General features: G+C 41.1%; 1 protein-coding gene across 2 annotated transcripts in view; it reads left to right on the top strand.

Moving 5' to 3' along the window:
- Positions 1-20,920, top strand: part of mta3 (metastasis associated 1 family, member 3) — a 40,402-nt gene that overhangs the window by 9,864 nt on the left and 9,618 nt on the right. Inside the window, exons 4-18 of one of the 2 annotated variants that reach the window (XM_036141994.1) lie at positions 1,591-1,717; positions 1,889-1,952; positions 4,120-4,237; positions 4,374-4,476; positions 4,698-4,797; positions 6,110-6,298; positions 7,455-7,529; positions 9,560-9,618; positions 9,734-9,852; positions 13,058-13,215; positions 14,657-14,879; positions 17,834-17,926; positions 18,048-18,212; positions 20,181-20,212; positions 20,303-20,421. In XM_036141994.1, the coding sequence (XP_035997887.1) occupies positions 1,591-1,717; positions 1,889-1,952; positions 4,120-4,237; positions 4,374-4,476; positions 4,698-4,797; positions 6,110-6,298; positions 7,455-7,529; positions 9,560-9,618; positions 9,734-9,852; positions 13,058-13,215; positions 14,657-14,879; positions 17,834-17,926; positions 18,048-18,212; positions 20,181-20,212; positions 20,303-20,421 (1,744 nt within the window). Of the gene's footprint in view, positions 1-1,590; positions 1,718-1,888; positions 1,953-4,119; positions 4,238-4,373; positions 4,477-4,697; positions 4,798-6,109; positions 6,299-7,454; positions 7,530-9,559; positions 9,619-9,733; positions 9,853-13,057; positions 13,216-14,656; positions 14,880-17,833; positions 17,927-18,047; positions 18,213-20,180; positions 20,213-20,302; positions 20,432-20,920 lie in introns of both variants that reach the window. The other variant, XM_036141995.1, reaches the window with a different exon arrangement.

Below are 20,920 nucleotides of genomic sequence, written 5' to 3'. Positions count from 1 at the left end.
CCAGTAATTTGTCATTTTGTTAAAAAAAAAACCACACAAACAAAATGGTATTATTTACATTGTTCTCACAACACTGTCATTTCTGCCTCTACAACTTTGAGCTCGCTCATGGTCGAGTGTCGCCCCGACACGGAGACACACGCAACAGGTGCGCGCGCACCGCTGACCACACTCCCGCCAGTAGATGCAGACTGCGCCGGAAAAGATGTCGCAACCACCTGCAAAACAAGCTAAAATGTCTGCCTTAAAGAAAGTCATAGTCATGAGGTTAGCCGCACTCACTGCCCTGCGAGTTACAGCCGCATGTAGAAAATAGCCAAAGTGCTTCACCTCTTGAAAGCAGGTTAGGCCCAAACCCAGCCTGGGCGACATCTCTAGGGATGACACTGCATCTAGCTGCTCCTCCTTCCTTTCTCATAGTGATTTTTGTTGCTGTTGATGTACAGGACTGTCTCAGAAAATTAGAATATTGTGATAAAGTTCTTTATTTTCTGTAATGCAATTAAAAAACATGAAATGTCATACATTCTGGATTCATTACAAATCAACTGAAATATCGTAAGCCTTTTTATTGTTTTAATATCGCTGATTATGGCGTACAGCTGAAGAAAACTCAAAAATCCTATCTCAAAATATTATAATATTTCCTCAGACCAAGTAAAAAAAAAAAATTATAACAGCAAAACAAAATCAAACATTTGAAAATGTCCATTAATGCACTCAGTACTTGGTTGGGAATCCTTTTGCACAGATTACTGCATCAATGCGGCGTGGCATGGAGGCAATCAGCCTGTGGCATTGCTGAGGTGTTATGGATGCCCAGGATGCTTCAATAGCGGCCTTTAGCTCATTTGCATTGTTGGGTCTGGTGTCTTTCAGCTTCTTCTTCACAATACCCCACAAATTCTCTATGGGGTTCAGGTCAGGGGAATTGGCAGGCCAATCAAGGACAGTAATGCCATGGTCAGTACACCAGTTACTGTGAGAACCTTATGTCGTCTCTTAACCACTACCATACTTGTGATTTAGTTTACTGAACCAAGCTGAGTGTTTTTCAAGGCTTAGGAAACCCTGCAGTGTTTCGAGTTAATTAGACGATTCAAGTGATTAGTTGAATAGCCTACTAGTATACTTTTTCACGATATTCTAATATTTTGAGATAGGATATTTTGGGTTTCTTAAGCTGTAAGCCATAATCAGCGATATTAAAACAATAAAAGGCTTGCGATATTTCAGTTGATTTGTAATGAATCCAGAATGTATGACATTTCATATTTTTTAATTGCATTACAGAAAATTAAGAACTTTATCACAATATTCTAATTTTCTGAGACAGTCCTGTAGTTTTTATACCAGTAAAGAAGGAGAACGTTGATGAAATCTGGTCTTGTAAAAGTAAAGTACACTGAGAGTATGTAGGAGCTCTGAGGATGTACCGTATTGCTTGGATGGTTCTTACAATAGCGATGCTAAGCGCTTCTAGCGTTTAACGAAACTTTCAGACTGTGCCTAGTCTGTCTATCGCCCCTCAGCACGTCTTTCGGTGTGCTTAGTCTGATCCGATCTCTGGTCTGTGTGCCTTTTTTGCAGAGGAGCTGGAAGAAGAGAAGGAGAGCCCAACAGAGGCAGACCTCACAGACAAACAGAAACACCAGCTTCGCCACAGAGAGCTCTTCCTCTCCCGACAGTACGAGAGTCTACCTGCGACACACATCAGGTACATCAGCTCACGCAGCATGCGGTGTCGTTTTCCCATACTGCGTGGCTCTGGGTCCGCAGGCACTGCACGCTGGATAAGGCATCTAGCCACAAACGCATTAGGGGCACAGGCCACTTCCTTTGTATGTGTTTTACATGGTGCGTGCTTCCCTTTCTCCCTCTCCATCAGGGGGAAGTGCAGCGTCGCATTATTGAACGAGACTGAAGCCGTTCTTTCATACCTTGACAAAGAGGTAAGCCTTAGGGCAGAAAAATGACGTCTGCTACTGGTGGTTGTTCTTTTAGCAGTGCATCGTAGAATAACCAGCCATATGTGGTACTTTCTGTTATTTTTTGACCTGGACTTTTAGTTTTAGATTGTTTTTAAGGTAATTTATTCAACTTTTAGCTTCACAAAAGGAAAAAACTGAAATAAAGCCTATTTTTTTAATATATATATATATAACAAGTTTTGGTCACATTTTAGGAGAGATGTAACTTGAGTTTGGTTCTTTTGCTCAAATCATTCTTAAATTGCCAAAACAAAGCGACGTGGCTGGAATTGTACTTGAGGTTTTAATGCAGGGGTGGTTGTCGATATGGGCCAAATGGGCAGTTGCCCTGGGCAGCACTGGTAAGAGGGGCGTAAACGCTGACATTCAACAGTAATCACTGAAGTCTCGTTTTTTTTTGGCACACAAATCTGCTGATATCTTCCTGTTATAGAGTTAAATGTTAATAGAAAATATGAACTGTTGAGCTTAAATTAAATGACTTTCTTACCAGTTATACTGAACCGGTAAGACATTTTTAGCAGCCTCCCATCTCCACGTTTAGTTCAGGGTCCACCTCCCAGTTTAGGGTGTTTTCTGGAAATCAGATTTGATCCCATTTCATGTACTAGCAACAACAAGGGTGAAAGGAAAAAGAAGAAAAAGCTCTTGCAGTGGATAGCACCTTTAGAGATTACCGTATTTTTCATACTATAAGTCGCTCCGGAATATAAACCATATCAGTCAAAAAATGGATCATAAAGAAGAAAAAAAACATGCAAGTCGCATTTATTTAGAAATTTATTTCCCAAAATCCAAGACTAAAAACTGACATTTAATCTGGTAAAGCAACTTATTCACATACACAACAGACTGAATAACATGGAACATAAGTGGGAGGTCGAATGGGGAAAGTTAGCATTACAAGCCAGCTACTCCAACCGACGGTTTGACATTTTGTTGGCAAAATTACGCTGAAATTAGACGGTGAGCTTAATGACACGGATGATTGAGAGCAACAAAGAAAGGCCAGTAAAGCTCTTGAACGTGCATCGTTGCAGTCGTAAACAGCCTGGACAACATAAATGACGCTAGCTGGACGGCGCTCCCCCATGGAGCGGCAACACGCAACGCTGCGCTGCGTGAATGCGTCCTGAAGCGGCATAAAAAACGTGTTCAGTGTTTCTCTGCAAATTATTTATCATTAATTTTAAAGTGGTACAGGTCCAGCATATAGTTTTGACTAGCCTAGAGCACCTTGGTTCGTGTTGATTGGTATGAATTAACATTCAAAAACATATTATATATTTGATATATACGTCATCCCTGACTATAAATCGCGGGATCAGCCAAACTATGAAGAAAAAGTGCGGCTTATAGTCCAAAAAATACGGTAAACGGGATTAGCGTGGATAACCTCACTTACTGTATACAGCAGGGCAAGGCAAATTTATTTATATAGCACAATTCAGTACAGAGACAATGCAAAGTGCTTTACATGATTAAAATATCGGAATAAAAGCAAGTAGGGATAGAATGTAGAAACTAAAAAGAACAATAAAAACAGTAAAACAGTTTAACGGGAAAATTCAAAGGCAATTTTAAACAAATGTGTTTTTAATCTTGATTTAAAAGAACTCAGGCTTTCTGCACTTTTACAGTTTTCTGGAAGTTTGTTCCAGATAAGTGAAGCATAGGAACTAAAAGGGCGAGTTTTCTTTACCTGGAGAGTTATTAGTTCCTGACTGAACGGTGAAAGAACGGTGAATATTTTCTCATCAGGGCTGTAATATGTTCACCTTCCCTTTATTTGCTGACCTTTAACTCTCCGTTGTAGTAATAAACAGCTGACAGCTGTTTGGAGAAAATAGTTTATTCCTTATGCTTTTTTGTACTTTGCCCGACTTCGATCTTTATTAATCGTGGTTTATCCAACTTGAGCAAATGGTTCAGATTACATGCAGGAGATGAGGCCAAGAACGGAGAAAAGTAACGTCTGGACATAGTTTAGTCTCCAATTTAGCCGCCATTTTTGTCCTTTGTTTAAAACATTGCCTCGCACTGAGTGCTCAGCTTGATCGATTTCATAGTTGTTGACAGGAGAACCGTCCAGTCGAGTCAGAAGTGACGTCTTTCTGCTCCTCTCCAGGACACTTTCTTCTACTCGCTGGTGTACGACCCGACCCAGAAGACCCTGCTGGCCGACAAGGGAGAGATCAGAGTTGGGCCGCGATTTCAGGCAGACGTACCCGAAATGCTGCAAGAGGGTACGTCACGGGTTGTCGTTAGAAAAGGAATCTGACAAAATTTGACAAAGTTGGCCGATTGTCACCCTTTCCTTGGTCTTGACGAAGTAAAGGTGTTCCGGTTTATCCTTTAAGACGCTTCCTCTGTGTGTTGCAGGAGAGCCAGATGACCGGGACCAGTCCAAACTAGAAGAGAAGCTCTGGGATCCAGAGTGTCCTCTGACCGACAAACAGATCGATCAGTTCTTAGTGGTGGCGCGGTAGGTCGGCTTTCTGCTCCGCAAGATCACAGAAACCCCCACGTGGCCTCAGAAAGATCATAAAATCTCACTGAGCTGAATAGTTCAACTCAGCTTCTTACGTCTTGAGTGTAATAATGGAAAGTTGTTGCCACCGGACCGCATTTATGGTCGCGCTCTAATGTGTTTACATGTTTTAAGGACTCTGTGCTCATGTGTGTGTTTGTCGTCGCGTCTCTCAGGGCGGTCGGCACCTTCGCCCGAGCGCTGGACTGCAGCAGCTCGGTCCGACAGCCAAGTCTGCACATGAGCGCGGCTGCAGCCTCTCGAGACATCACACTGGTGAGTCGGGCCGTGCTTTCCCTCCGCAGACGCACAGGTCAGTTGGCCAGAGATGGGAACTGGGCGAGTTCTGCCCTGATCGGCTGCAGTCAGTAGGTCAAATGCTGGAAAATGTTATTTTCCTTTTTTTATTAGATGCAGCAAAACTAAAACCTTCCCTCCACTTTCAGCATTCAGAAATGCATCAATCAGGAGGAAGCACTTTGCGTTCAATCATTTAAGGTTTTTGACACATAAATGGGGATAGTGTTCAATTCAATTCCAGATCCAAAGCTAATAGCTCAGTCTAGGAATTTGCAGAACATGTTCTTTCTTCTGAACAGGGGTGTCAAACATACGGCCAACGGGCCGGTTCCGGCCCGCCAAACAATTTAGTCCGGCCCGGTGGCTAAATGCATTATCATTATTCAAAAAAAAAACAGTGTCCTATCTGGCAATGTGGCAATAAGAATTGTTGTCTTAATGCCAAAAAGAGCTCATCAGATTTGACTTTCACAAGTGGAGCAGTACTGCTTTTGCCATAGTGCTCCGCTTGATTTATGAATGTGAATAGTTTTATTATGATTCATGCGGGGAATATCTCAAATGATATGGACACTACAATGGGCAAGTAGGAGAGGAAAGGAAGAACAAGAAGAACAGAAGAAAAGGTGAAAGAAAGAGGAGATAAATGGTTGAGAATGATAAAACAATTATTGAAAAAAACATGTACTTCGTTTAATTGAAAATCTGCAGTTCCTATATTGTCCACGAGGGGCGCTGTGTTTTAATCAGCAGATGGTAGCACTGAGCTTCAGATGTGGAATATTGATTTTAAATCATTTCTTAATTTTTATCTGTTTGATGTATTTTGTCATGCAGGACAGTGTTTTTAAGTTCCAAAAAATGTGAATAAATGTTTTCAACATTGTATAATTACTGTGATCAGTTCTTATGCATAATGGACAAGTAAATGTTTAACTGAGTAAAAGTATTGTTGAAATTTCACGTACTTGGTTAAAAACGCTGAGGTTATTTATAATATATTGTGTAAAAGTGAAATTCATTTAATATAAAAAGTCCACATTTATTAGTTCTATTTAATCTTGCAATGAGTTTACTCGTGTGGCCCTCTTGAGATCAGATTAAGCTGAATGCGGCCCCTAAACCAAAATGAGTTTGATACCCCTGCCTTAGAAGAAAGTCTTAACCGGCAGGTCAGACCTGAACCAAAAGCAGAAAGCCAGAGAAAAATTCGACGGCCGCGTTTGTTTCTCTCACCGCTGCCTGAACAGGATCCAAATGACGGACGGTATCCCTCGTTGTCTTGCAGTTCCACGCCATGGACACGCTGCATCGCCACAATTACGACCTGTCCAGCGCCCTGAGCGTGCTGGTGCCGGCCGGCGGCCCCGTGCTCTGCAGGGACGAGATGGAGGAGTGGAGCGCCTCGGAAGCGGCCATGTTTGAAGAGGCACTGGAGAAATATGGGAAAGACTTCAACGACATCCGACAAGACTTTGTAGGTGTTTCGCATTGACACTCGGGTGTTGCATACATTATTTGTATGTTTGATGTTCCGTTGCTTGAAATTTCAAAACTTTTTTGCTTTTAATTTTTAATTTTTTTCAGCACTTATTTCAGGATTTTAAGCAGGCCACAGCAACTTTAACTCTCACCTTTCAAACTTCGTCTGGACGATCCTTTCGTATTTTATTACCGTATTTTCTGGACTATAAGTCGCAGGGTTTTTTTTTTTTCATAGTTTGGCCGGGGGTGCGACTTATACTCTGGAGCGACTTATGTGTGAAATTATTACACATTCTTACCGGAATATCATTACACCTGTTATTTTCACACCAAACCGCAAGATGGCGCTCTAGGCCTGTGTTGAATCAGACGTAAAGCGACGTAGAAGCGAAAGTGCCGCATCTTCTACCTCCGAAGTTAACGGAGTTATTTGAAAGTGACACCGAGGATGAAGATTTCACTGGATTTTAGTTATTTGGATTGACACGGGCGCTTTGATTAACTTCTTCGCGTGTTATTTATCCTATAGTTATCTGAATAGCTTTTAATATGTTATGTTAACATACCAGGCACGCTCTCAGTTGTGTCATGTAGCGTAAGCTAACCGTACAATTATTCAGCCTGTTGTTGCCTCCGTTCTATTTTTTTATTTAAAATTGCCTTTCAAGATGACATGTCTGTTCTTGATGTTGTATATTATCAAATAAATTTCCCCCAAAAATGCGACTTATACTCCAGTGCGACTTATATATGTTTTTTCCTTCTTTATTATGCAATTTGTGTGTGGTGCGACTTGTACTACGGAGCGACTTATAGTCCGGAAAATACGGTAATCTCCTTTTCCCTGGAATCTAACTGTACTTTTACAATATAAGCAGGATACGGTGGAAGGAGGGCGGCAGGTGCTCATGAATACTTATTAAACATGTGAATCACCGCGCGCGCGTCTCTTCGTCTGTGGCCAGAAGCGGGCGAAGTCAGTAGCTCTCAGCCTTTGTGGTCACGACGTCTCGCGCTCATAAATATACATGAAGGCTTCGCACCCAGATGGCAAGGACATGAGATATTAATATCATTAATTTGCTCTCCGTCTCTGTTTCCCCTCTCCCCACCGTCGCCCTGCGTTTGGCTCCTCCTGCGCCGTGAAGCTGCCATGGAAGTCCCTGACCAGCATCATAGAGTACTACTACATGTGGAAGACCACAGACAGATACGTGCAACAGGTGAGATTATTTGGGACGCAGAGGATGAGACGGCTTATTGCGTCTGGGCGGATTTGCTCCTGGTGACGGTCTCTGGGTGTTACTTGGCCCAGAACGGCCGCGTGAAATTACACTTTATATTTATCCTTTGCCAGTAAAACATTTTTTTTTTGTTGTTTTTAATGCAAGAACAAACACAGATGAATTAAAAAAAAAACTCCACAGGGAGCCTTTTTAAGCAGCTTATAAGCAGCCAAACTGCTTGTGTCACCTGAAGGCGTTGCATTAACGCCTGCCGTCTTTTTTTTTTTTTTTTACTTTCCTTTAACTCAGCGAGCAAAATGTCTCAACAAAAGGCTCCGAATGTAATTTTTTGCACCTCCGGGGAGGGATTACCGACGCCAGTTTAACTTTTGAAAAGTTCAATTCTAACTTTTCAAACTGAATTATGGCTTTTGTTAAACTTCATGAGCCTGTAAAGTTGGGTTTGATGAGTCTGTAGGGCAGAAATTCAGTCAGAAATGTGTCTGGGTGTCGGTGCCCAACACATTTAGCTGCCAGAAAGCCATCAGGGTATAAAATATCAGGTTCGACGCTGTTGAAAAGTTTGAGGTTTTCTTTTATTATAAGTACTACGAGAAGCCAACTTGGAAAGAAAATATGTTTGATAGCCAAAGCTTTTTTTTTTTTTTTTTTGGAAGATAAAAGATCAAAATTTCTCAAAATTAAAGCTTTTGTTGCTAACGTTTATAGCCTATAATTTTCCTCAGATTTTGGAGTTTTGAGGTATTAAACAAGAACCCACAGATAAAATACTTTACCTTTTTTTTTTTTTTTTTTTTTTTTTTTTTTTTTTTTTTTTTTTTTTGCCTCTAGACCGCATTAAATCAGACAGGATGCAGATGCGGTCTGGAAAAGTTTGATATTTGCTTTTAGCGTTTTCTAGGTCTGGAAAATATTCTTCCAGACTTTTTTTCTTCTGTTTTCTAAAAGACAAAAAGTATAATTGTACTTAATTTAATGGATTATATTAATTTCTTTTTAAATGATTTGCTTTATCCTTGATTTGCTGTGTTAAAATTAGATTTTACAGTTTTTTTTTTTGTTTGTTTGTTTTTTTTTTTTATAATTTTTCCAGAAAAAAGCATCAGGTTTATTGAAGAATATGCCAGTCAGTCCTTAATTAGAACACCAAGAGTTACAGCTTACAGAAACGCAGCAGATTTATTTAGTCCAGACGGCAAAAACGCAGCGAAACCTTTATCACACTCTTAAAAAGTCAAAGGTGTCGTTTTGTTTCATGATCATTTGTCCTCAAATTACTTGAATTTTCTAAAATCTCCCTAAAACTCACCTGAAATTTGAGTCCAGGAAGGTCTGGATGTAAAAATCCAAAATATTTATCAACCCTGCTGAGGCTGTGAAACTCGGCCAAGTTCAGGTGCCAAACGGAGCTTTGAAAGTTTTTATTTTTTTAAATTTTATTCTTATTTTACAAACACAATAAAGGTGTCACAGATTACAACAATCCCAAATTAATCGCTGGATAATCCAGTCCTGATTTGACAACTCTTAGATTCTGATCTAAAATCTGTTAGTCCGCTTCATCATCATGCTATTTAATGACTTATAGAACAAACTTCTGCTACTATTAATGATGAATAATAATAATAGCCGTAGCATGTATGGTAAGCAAATAAAGAATAATTTAGAATTATAAAAAGTAATATAATTTCTGGAACACAGATTAATGCCAATTTACCTTGAAACATATTATTATGATTATTGTTGTGAACTTAAAACCACGGCTTGTTGTCTTATTTATTGACTGCTGGTTATGTAACAGTTTTGATGTGGAAGATGTTAAGCTAAGTAATGATGTCATCTCTTCGTTATATCAGCTTTAGAAATTTCCATTTCCACTAACAACTAATGTATGAAACCTGCTGGATTTAAATCAATTTCTAGGATTCTGGGTGTATAATGAAGTGACGTGTTGTTGTTTTGGTCTCCTGCTGAATAAATTCACTCTTTTTTTTCTGCATGAGCAGAAGAGACTGAAGGCAGCTGAGGCAGAAAGCAAGCTGAAGCAGGTTTATATCCCCACATAGTGAGTTTTCTTGCTTTATACTACAAATTAAAAAATCATTTGTATTTCTTATGTTGTTGAAAGTACATTTAATTTATTTGTTTTTGTTTTTTTACGTCGCTCTTTTTCTTGACAGCAACAAACCCAACCCAAACCAGATCTCAATGACCAACGGCAAGATGGCGACCGTGAACGGGGCGGGGCCCGGGGCCTTCCACGCGGCGGGAGGCGGCAGAGCCTGCGAGAGCTGCTACAGTAAGTCTGCTTTGTGGAAGCGGATGGATCGCCACTAAAAAGAAAACGCCGAGCAGCCATTTATGGTCTTAAACCTGACAGTCACTTTCTGGAGAGCTCTTGACGATACAGACGGCTTTTAGAAGTGATGTTGTTGTTTAAATGTGGCGAGGACTTGTTGCACTGCCACTGAATCCTGGTTAAAGCATCAACAACCCCCTTCTGGAGGTAGCAGGCACCGCGAGAGCTCAATGCTTTCCCTTCTGCCTTTACATCAGGGTGTTTAGTTGTCCACATGCGGTCTGGTTTTAGATAATAAATTAGTTTTGAACATCTCAAAGACAAAAACTTTAGTACTTGGTTCAAACAAGTCTCTTAAATTCAATTCAATTTTTCAATTCAATTTTATTTATATAGCGCCAAATCATGAAACATGTCATCTCAAGGCACTTTACAAAGTCAAGTTCAATCATATTATTCAGATTGGGTCATATTATACAGATTGGTCAAAAATTTCCTATATAAGGGAACCAGTTGATTGCATCAAAGTCCTGACAAGCAGCATTCACTCCTGGGGAACCGTAGAGCCACAGGGAGAGTCGTCTGCATTGTACATGGCTTTGCAGCAATCCCTCATACTGAGCAAGCATGAAGCGACAGTGGGAAGAAAAACTCCCCATTAACGGGAAGGAAAACCTCCGGCAGAACCAGGCTCAGTATGAACGGTCATCTGCCTCGACTGACTGGGGTTACAGAAGACAGAGCAGAGACACAACAAGAGAAACAAAAAAGCACAGAAGCACACATTGATCCAGTAATCTGTTCTACATTAGATGGTAGTAGCAGGTGAGCCGTCTTCTCTGGATGATGTCACAGTTAACAGAACGCCAGACCAGGTGTACCTACTATGAAGAGAAAAGAGAGAGAGCAAAAAGTTAAAAGCTGAAATGACGACAGTCATTTCAATGTAATACAATGCAAAACTGGAGAACAGTAGACTGACCCAAATATGACCCAAAGTTAAATTTGTTAATAAATAACACACTCATTGAGCAAGTAACAGAAGCTAAGCTTCTTGGTGTCTATTTGGATAATAAACTGTCTTGGTCAAGACATACTGAAGTTGTTGTAAAGAACATGGGCAGAGCTTTAGCTATATTGAGAAGATGTAGCAAATTTTTGCCGGCTGATTTGACTAAGCTTATAGTAAGAACATTAATAATTTCTCAACTTGACTACTGTCAAACAATATGGTCAAATGCAAAAAGAAAAGATTTAGAGAAACTTCAAATAATGCAGAATAAAGCTGCCCGTGTAGCATTATATTGTTCTCACAGGATCAGTATAAATACTATGCATTCAAATCTAAGCTGGCTAAAGGTTCATGACAGGGCACTAGCTTCGCTATTATTCTCAACGTGGAAAATCTTAAAACTCAAGAGTCCACTGTTTCTGTTTGTTCAACTTAAGAATAATTTGGATTCTCATGGTTATGCCACGAGACATGCAGCTGAACGGCGATTTGTAATTCCTAGGGCAAAAACTAATTTTCTCAAATGCACCTTTATTTACAGAGCAATGAAAGAATGGAACTCATTGCCATTAATTCTCATAAAAATTTTACATAATTCTGCTTTCAAAATGCAACTTAAGAAGTTTTTAGGAGCAACTTATCTATAAATGAAATTGTTTCATATTCCAATTTATTGTAACTTATTCATAAAATGTTAAAATTTTAAATTGTAACTCGCCCCTTTTCTATGAATGTTCAGTTTTATTGATATGTATATATTTGTCATCTGTCAAACACGTTCATGAATTTACATTGTATACTGTATTTTTAATGATGTGGACCCCCAGAAAGAGTAGCTGGGTGTAAAAAGCACAACCAATGGGGATCCTAATAATAAATAAACAAATGTTGGCTGTGCTGCATCTGAATAGGGTTCTGCACCTTCTCTTGTTAGTTTGATATATGACAAATGTTAATTTTCTTACTGAAGCCCCAGATGCCTGCTGGATAAACCCACCTGGGTCAAAATCCTTAATATCTCTCTGTTTAAACCTGTGTCCAACTTTTAGAACATATACTCTTGACTCCTTGTTATAGTTTGTAGCTAAAATGTTCATGTTTGATTTAAAAAAAAAAAACACAAAAAAAACTCAGCTGCTGACTACTTGGTTGTATAAGTCATAACATGGTCATAACATTTCTTTATTAAAAAATTTTTTTTTATTGGTTTAATGTAGTATTTAAATTTTTCAGAAACTACATTTAAGGATTTAATTACCAGTAAGCCATAATCATTGAAACTGACAGGTGTTCAGAGTACTGCATGCCAGCATATTAATGGAAAGAAGAGCGGAAAGAAAAAGTCTGGGAGCTCTAAGAAACAATTATAGAAAAAAATCATCGGGAAAAAATGCTTAAGATATCGATCTGGTTGTGATAGATCTAAATATTTTGAATATTTAGATCTATCACAACCATATTACTATAATATAGAGGAGACCTCTATATTATAGTAATATGGGTGGACAGATAAAGAATTGGATCTGCATCAAAATGCTGCTGCTTGTGGTTTTTTATATCACAATATATTTCTTAATTCTGGTTGATACAATATAATCACCATTTCGATATAAACAAACATGAAAGCCTCAGCAAGACTGTAGAGAATGCCCACTAGAGATGCCTGTACAAACTTCTGACAATTATTTTGCCATGTTTATGAAACTCTGATATAACATTTTAGAAAAATAAAACGCATAACACTACATAAAACCCAGAATATCAGTCAGTAACATGCTGTAATAATAGACTGTAATTTATATTGAAATATTGGAAATGTCATATCCCTTTCATTAAATCATATATATATATATATATATATATATATATATATATATATATATATATATATATATATATATATATATATATATATATATATAGTATTACATGCATTCGTACCTAAATCCAGCTAAAACTCAACAGTACCAGACCTTGTTGTCTCCTACAGCCATCTTTTGTCCTGCCAGCTGTATGAACAGGTGTTTATTTGCCTGTGAGCAGTCAGTAGCAGGCAAAGCTGCACGGATGCCCCGGGATCATTAATATTGATTGCCCTATTTAGGGCACTGTGAACTAAAGCTGTTTTGTTTTTAGCATCTTGAAACCCGTTTGCTGCTCCAATAACACCGATTCCACTTTGTGCCTTCACAGCCATGCAGTCGGCCCAGTGGTACTCGTGGGGACCTCCCAACATGCAGTGCCGCCTGTGCGTCTCCTGCTGGATGTACTGGAAGAAGTACGGCGGTCTGAAGATGCCGAGCAGAGCCGAGGCCCCAGAGGAGAGGACCTCCCCGAGTCCTGCGATCAATGTGTGTTTCAGGCAAATGAAATGAGTTTCAGAAGGCAGGAAAATGGGGCCGCGGGTCGTTAAAAACACGACTTATTGAAGAAAAAAAATCGAACCACGGCAAAACAAGTTTAACCAAACCCATTTTAGAATAAGCAGAAATTGGTTCAGTTGTGTGTGAAATGTGCCAACGCACCATGTCTGAGAAATCTTCAGTTAGCATCAATTATTCAGAGAGCTAACAGCATACTGTGCGTCACATATTGGCTGCTAATAGGTTCACACGGCTTCTCTGGACCTTTTGTGGTGGAGAAAACCGACCTTTTATAGCATAAAGGAAAAATGAAGGAGCCTAACGGAAGAACGAGCCACTTTGTGACTGTATGTCTGCAGAAAGTAAGGCTAGACATAAAGATTCAGCGGTCGGCATCAAGACAGATTAGCATTTTTTGTGTGTCTAATGTGTGCCCTGGTATAACCCGCCCTTAAAGGATGTTCCAGTTCTCAGCTGCTGAAACAATATGGCCGTTTCTGATGCAGAGACTAATTAAATCTTAAGAGTTTCTACGCAGAATTAAAGTCAGAAAAAAAATCTGGATGGTAGTTATTTTCCGCTACTGAATAAGTACAGAAAAAGCTACTGGAGTCTTTATTCCCCGTCGCAATAAAATGTTAAATGGCTGAGTTTCCAAACAAAATAGTTTTTAATTCTGGTTTTTAAAATAAAATATGCACATAGAAATTATTTTTATTTGCCAGCCCATCATTAATCTCTATTCATCCATCTGTCTATATTTTAAACACACGTGAGCCGGGAGTCAGAGTCTGGAAAAGGTTTTAACATTTGACATGAAGCATGTGTAGGAATCCTGGAATCAATGTCTCTTACAAAAAAAAGGCAGACACAACAGATTAAATTTATTTAGCCTTTTTAAATGACAGCAAACTTGTATTTCTACATCTTTTTAAGCCTTTAGCACACAGGTGTCAAACTCAAGGCCCGCGGGCCGAATCCGGCCCTCAAGAGGGCATATATAGAGACATATATCCTTTTAAAGTGTATAAAGTGGCTAAAACTGTGCCTCCTGTAAGTGTAACTCACCCCAATATCAATTTTTTTTGCAGATAAACTGTATAAACTGGGCCTAAGGTTGCTACTTTTATGTTACTGTGCATTTTTTATACTTCTACGTGAACTGGAATGACATTATGAAATGAAAAGTATCATCTATACACATGCAACCGGCCCTTTTAATGACTTCATGGCGCTAAAGTGGCCCCATATAAAAATGAGTTTGACACCCCTGCTTTAGCACAACTTAAGAGTCTTTTTTTTTTTTTTTTTTTTAAGCATAGTTTCATTACAAAACACCCAAAAAAAAAAAAAAATGGTTGCTGCTGTCCTATCGTGAATTAAATGTTCCAGTAGGAGTCTGACCGTCTCTTTCCCCTCTCCTTTCCAGGAGCCCCGCTCCAGGAGTCACGTTCCCCGCCAGTCCAACCACATGGTACCGATGAGGAACAGCGGCAGCCCCAAGTCCTCCATGAAGACCAAGCAGGCCTTCCTGCTGCAGGCCACCCGCCTCACCAAACTGGCCCGGCACATGTGCCGGGACATCATCAGGCTGCGCCGTGCCGCGCGCCGGCCCTTTGTCCCCATTAACTGCGGGGCCATAAAGGCAGAGTGTAAGAGCTCCTTCAATTCCTCCTAACTTCTGCCACCCGCCCGCCCGCACACACGCTCATACACACCACCCTCCCTCCTCTCTCCTCACCCCCCCCCTGACCTCCCCACCATCGACCACCATCGCTGCCCTCGTTTGTCTCATTCTGTTTTTATTATTATTATTGTTATTATTATTTTGTTTTTTGTTTTTTTGTATTCTCCCACCCTGCCCCACCCCCTTCCCTGTTTCCAATAAAGACTGCCTGTCCTCATAACTGGGTTTTGATCATCTTTTCATTCGTGTGTGTTTTTTTTTTTTTTTTTTTTTTATGTTTTGTTGCTTTACTCCAACAGCAGATTAAGTGGTTAAAATTGGCGTTTTTTTCCACACCCACACCTGCAGATGATGTACACAGAAAGAAAAATTCATCTTGTAGGCAACAACCCTGTCGTAATAACCTCCATCGGGGGGGTTGTGTTATTGTCTGAGCTGTTAAAAATTGCAGAAGTTAAAGCTATTTAAAAAAAAAAAAAGTATTTTAATAAGAAGCTATATTTTGCATGACGCCATCTGCACTGTCATAAACGTCGGCTGTAAATACTCAACCTCAGCGTCACCGTTTTGTTTCTGTCGCTCATGCATCTCCTTTTGTCATGATTGTGTGTGTTTTTGTGTGTGTGTGTTGGAAAAGATGATTCGTGATCGGACTGCGTCTGAGCTTTGCGCAGACGGGTTCGGCGGAAACTTGAAAGGGATTGCAGGAGGAGAGAGGACTGCAAAGAAACACAGGGTGTCTCGCAGAAGTATCCATGCCTCTTTGTGACAATCCGAGCACAGTCAGCGTTACGCTTCGAGTTTTTACCTGAAAGGTTTGTTTTAGCCACACCCGGAGTCAGGATTGGCCCTGTATCCGTCCTTCCCATCAACTTTGACCAGCTTCTCTTTGCCCGCTGAATGCTGGTGAAGATTCTCAGTCATCAAGGTCATGGTCATTCCAAAAAAAAAAGTAAAAAAACAAAACAACTGGACTTGTTTTTCGTAGTTGAAGACGTTTCGCTTCCTCTCCAGGAAGCTTTCTCAATTCAAAAAGTCTGGAGTAATGTGGAGTAACAAGCTTTATACTACTGCCCAAACAAAGGCCTTGTAATGGCTTAGATAACATGCAAATTCAATCGAAACAGGTCCACCCCTTAGTAATGGGCAGTCGTTAAAGACATTAAGCCAGCAGATTGAACCAAAACTGATCCACTCCACGCCTGCTGGAAGAAAAACATGATGGCGCCGCTACCCTGTCCACTATGGTAATGCTCTGTTTCGGGTCTTAAGCTTTACGCCAAACATTGTTTTTCAGACGGGCAGAAGTGTTTGATTCCTCACCTGAACATCCTGTATGTCCACCGTAGTTTTGGCTGTGTTTGGGATGTGATGTCCGGCTGGAAGGTGACCTTCTGGCCCCACACAGGTTTTCTTCCAGGAGTGCCCTTGCTTTAGCTCTCTCAGGCCTTCCATCGACTTTGACTAGCTTTCCTGTCCCTGCTGAGGGAAAGCATCCCCGCACCACGATGCTGCCGCCTCCCATGGTTCATTATCGGGGCGGCTCCAGTTTGTATGCAGTGCTTGGTTTCTAGCACATGTGGTGTTTTTCCTGTAGGCCAATAAGTTACAACTTTTGCATTTTCCCCACATGGTTAATGCCTTTTTCTCTCAACCGTCCTGTCAGATTTTCCCCACTTGAGCTGTGGATCTATACCAGATTTTCCGCGGAGGTCTTGGCTGCGTCTCTGATTAATGTCCTCTTTACCTGGCCTGTTCGGTTTTAGCTGGACGGCCGTGTCTTCAATATGTTTTATAGCCCTGCTTCTCTGCAATGTCTCCCCTGACCCGTCTGCTGGGTTCCTCGGATTTGTTCGCCAACGTTCTCTAGCGAACCTCCGAGACCTTCACAGAACAGATTATTTTATACTGAGATTAAATCTCAATTGACGTGCACTCTATTTGCCAATAAGATCCCTTCTGGGTGTTTTATTCATGGGGGAATGAAAGGAGACCAAACAGAAACACAAGCCACGATCCCTTTCTTCTCCATTCTACAGATTAGTGCTTCTTTGTGTTGGTCTATCACAGAATCCCAATAAAATACATTAAAATCTGATTGACAGGATGTGAAAAGGTTAAAGGGGTATGAATACTTCTGCAGGGCGGGATACGTGTTCATTTGCATCGCCCCGTCTCTCCGCCCAGGTCCCCCCGCTGTAGGACGGAACCGCGCCGTCCCCGCTCGCTCGGCTCATTTCCTGTGTTCAGATCATGCAATATTCATTTGAAACCTCCTCTGTCTTGTAAATCCCGCAGACAGGATTTGCCATTCAGGCTATTTCTTTTCTTCCCTTCTCTCTCTCTCCGCCCTTCATTTTCTAACCACTGTTGCAATATTCTCAGCTCATTTTCTACCTCTCTCTATTTATTATTATTATTCTTTTTTTTTATTATTTCATTACTGTGTGAATGTGAGGGTACATCTCCAATAAAGTCCGTCCTGAAAGCACCTCTTCTGAGTCCTTGTGCTTCATGTGTCTGGTATGTGTCCATCAGCTCCACCACAGTTAAGGGGAACACACCAACCATCCTAGCATGCAATCAACATTCACTCCCTTTCTCCCCTCCTTCCTTCCTCCTCCTCCTAGTGATTCCCTCGCCTTTTGATGTACATGTCCTAAAATACCTTTATTTTTATTGTTTTGGTTCAGTGTGCATGCACATGCATGGATCCATATCTGGAATTTGGTTTTCCCCATGGTCATGCATCACCTGAGAGTCGTGAATACTTCAACCCCTGCGACCTGTGATGGGAAGAGGCCATTTTCATGAGCGCTGTTTAAAACTAAGGAGCAGATCTCCAGTAAACAGGGAGACAAAGGGATGACCTGTGTTTGTGTGTATATATATATATATATGTACGTGTGTTTGGTTTAGATATGTTAAGGGTGTCGGAAGGGCAGGGGACCCGGCTACCCAAAACCAGAGCGGCCCAACGGAGCACGCTGACCAGTGTCCTGCAGTTTCTAGGTAAATGCGCAGTAAGGTCAGCTGAGACTGCGGCCTTCTGTGTCCTGCGCCTGAGCATCAATTATTCACGTGGTCTGAGCGGATCAGTTCATGCAGCTCCAGTGTGTGGTGTCTCTTCCAGAGTCTCGTCCCATGGCTCACGCCCCTCGCTCCCACCGCACCGCCGGCCTGCAGACGCCTCCCCCTCGCCGCCTCCTCTCCTCTCTCCCCCACGGCCCCCACGGCATGCTGGGGAAGCGCAGCTACCACCACCACAGCGCTGCTGCTGAGTCGGAGAGGCGCTCAGGTACACGGGAGGAGGGTTTTTCTTCCAGATGTCTGAGCTAATCATCATCATCATCACCGTCATCACTGAGCTGAGCGGAAACTTCTCTGCTGCGTGTTTTAATCTGTGCTGCCCCCATCTCGCCCAGTTAGGCTCATTTAGCAGATTTTTTTTCTTTTTAAATTAGTTAAAAGTTTGTTTTTCACTCAAACTAAACAGGCATTGTCTTTATGCAGTTTAAAGCAGAAAAAACAATAAATAATAATAAAAAAACTGTGCTTAGAAGCTTAACTTTGGACTTTTATGGCTTAATTAACATGTTTTTTTTCAGCTTTCATCACATGAACAAAGACTTTTTTTCATTTTTCTTGAATTCACACAGTGGAAATTATACATCCAGACTCAGTATGCTGTCCTTTAGTACATTTTAACTTGGCCACATGCTTGTTGTAGCCACCGACAAGCTTCTTGTAAACGTCTGGCTTGAAATCTGAGGACTCGCCAGAAATGGTGCAGCGAGTCCAGTTTGTTCGGTCTCCTAGACCTGAGCTGGCTTTTCGTGGCCAGCTCGTGGCTAAATGTGGGCAGGCTCCACTTTATCTGATCCCAAGCCAGTTACGGTGCATGTCTGGGGATCGCTGTTCTTCCAGAGGGTTGGAGAAATCTCGGGTAAGTCTTAGTTTTTTATTTTAATACGCGTGTGAAAGGCACCGAGTACCGCCCGGTTGCAGGACAACCCCTCAGCATGACGCAGCCACCGCCGTGCTTTACAGCTGATACGTGTGCTCTTAGCTTTGAACGCCTCATGCCGACTCAAACATACTTCCTCTCACAATGGCATAAGTTCAATCTCAGCGTTTCATCTGGTCTGACAGAGAAACCTTTCCCCATAGGGGGGGGTTTGGTTTATCCATGTGGGTTTCTCCAGATTTCAATTGTGAGTAAGTCGCCGGTTTTGGAGGTGTGTGTTTATTTTCCGTGACTCCTGGGTTGTTCCTGAACATCCTGACCCATCTCTCTTCACCTCAGGGTGACAGCTTGGGTCTTATCAGGACACTGCTGTAGTGTCACAGCCGAATAAGACGCATTGAGGAGCTCGCACCCTGCGATTGTTGAGAAACTGCTGCAGAAGGCCCCCTTTGTGTAAATCTGCAGTTCTCCCTTGTCAGTGCGTCACTGCATTCTCTGGCTTTGTCGTTGGTTTGCGTGCGGATCAAAACTAATGTCATGGCAATGGCAATTGCTGACGCTCACTGACAGGTGATTAGGAAAAAGTACGTATCTTAGTCTATATATAGGTATAGGTACAGCAGGATCTCACCTCGCCGTACCTCTCTGAGCTTTTTCGTCCCGACTCGTGCTCTCGGGCCCCTCAGGTCAGCTGCACTGCATCTCCTGGAGGTACCGAGGAAGCCCAGAGGAGGGGGGGGCAGGACCTTTCTGTTGTTGCTCCTCAATTATGGAATAACCTGCCGCTGCACATAAGAGAGGCTCCTTCACTGCCCACCTTTAAAACGCGCCTTAAAACCCACTATTATCCTTTGGCTTTTACCACTAGTGAGTAAAAGCCGTGGTGTTTCCTTTAAGTGTTTTTATGCATTATCTTTTTATTTTAGTGTTTAAAGTGGATGTGTTTTAGTTTGTAGCAATGTATAGCACTTTGTTTCAGCTGTTGGTTGTTTTAAAGCTCTTTCAAAATCCTTCTTATACCATACCATCTTTATTATTTATAAAGATGGTATGGTATATGAAGGATTCTGAGCCTGTGCGGATGAGAGAAAATTCTTGTTTTTTTAAACGCAGTCAAAGTCGTCGGCTGTAAAGTCATTCCAGCATGAAAAAAGAATAAATTCATATAATTAATTAAACGCCCCAAATAGCATGATTCGAGCTCATGACGAGTGTAGGTGTCATTGAGTCCGCGGCTGCAGTTTGCATCTTCATTCTCACAGCCTGGGTTTTGTTCTTTTGTGTTTTATTTTACTGTAGAGAACCCTGGATCAGCAGGAGGACCTCTCTTGGTAAGTTAAACGTCTGTTTCAACTTATTTCTGCACTTATTTCTCGTCGCTCTTCGTTGTAATAAAACTATCGAACCCATCCTTCCTGCAGCACAACGGCCGCAGCAGCAGCAGCGGAAACACCAGAGGAGGAGTCATGATCCGCAAGAGACGCCCCAACTGGATCGACGCCCCCGACGACAGCTTCTTCCTCGTCACCCGGGAGACCAGGTAAGCAAAGGTGACCCTTTATTGACACATGATTGACTTTATTCTGTGTGTGTTTGTGTGTGTGTGTGTGTGTGAAGTCGAAGCGGGACTCGGCACAGAGTAAGAGCAGATAAGTTAATAACGTTTTTAACTTTTAGACAGATCAAACTTTGAGTTTTTGATTGGAGATTCATTGGACAAGTATTCATGCCTCTTGAGGTACTTCATTTAAATTTGGCTGGTATTCATTTAATGTATGAGGGATAAAAAAAATTATTATTGAAATGTTTTTGAGCAAGTCTAGGGGGACTAACCAGGCCTCATACCGTGCCTTGTCACAAAACATAAAAACATCAACTTTCACAAAGAAAGCTGTAATTGTGTGTGTGTGTGTATATATATATATATATATATATATATATATATATATATATATATATATATATATATATATATATATATATATATATATATATATATATATATATATTCACCATTATGTGTGGCATTGATCCCACAA

This window comes from Fundulus heteroclitus, chromosome 10 (assembly GCF_011125445.2).
Source record: "Fundulus heteroclitus isolate FHET01 chromosome 10, MU-UCD_Fhet_4.1, whole genome shotgun sequence".
NCBI lineage: Eukaryota > Metazoa > Chordata > Actinopteri > Cyprinodontiformes > Fundulidae > Fundulus > Fundulus heteroclitus.
The sequence above is the reverse complement of the archived record's forward strand: the minus strand, read 5'-3'. Positions and strand labels throughout refer to the sequence as shown.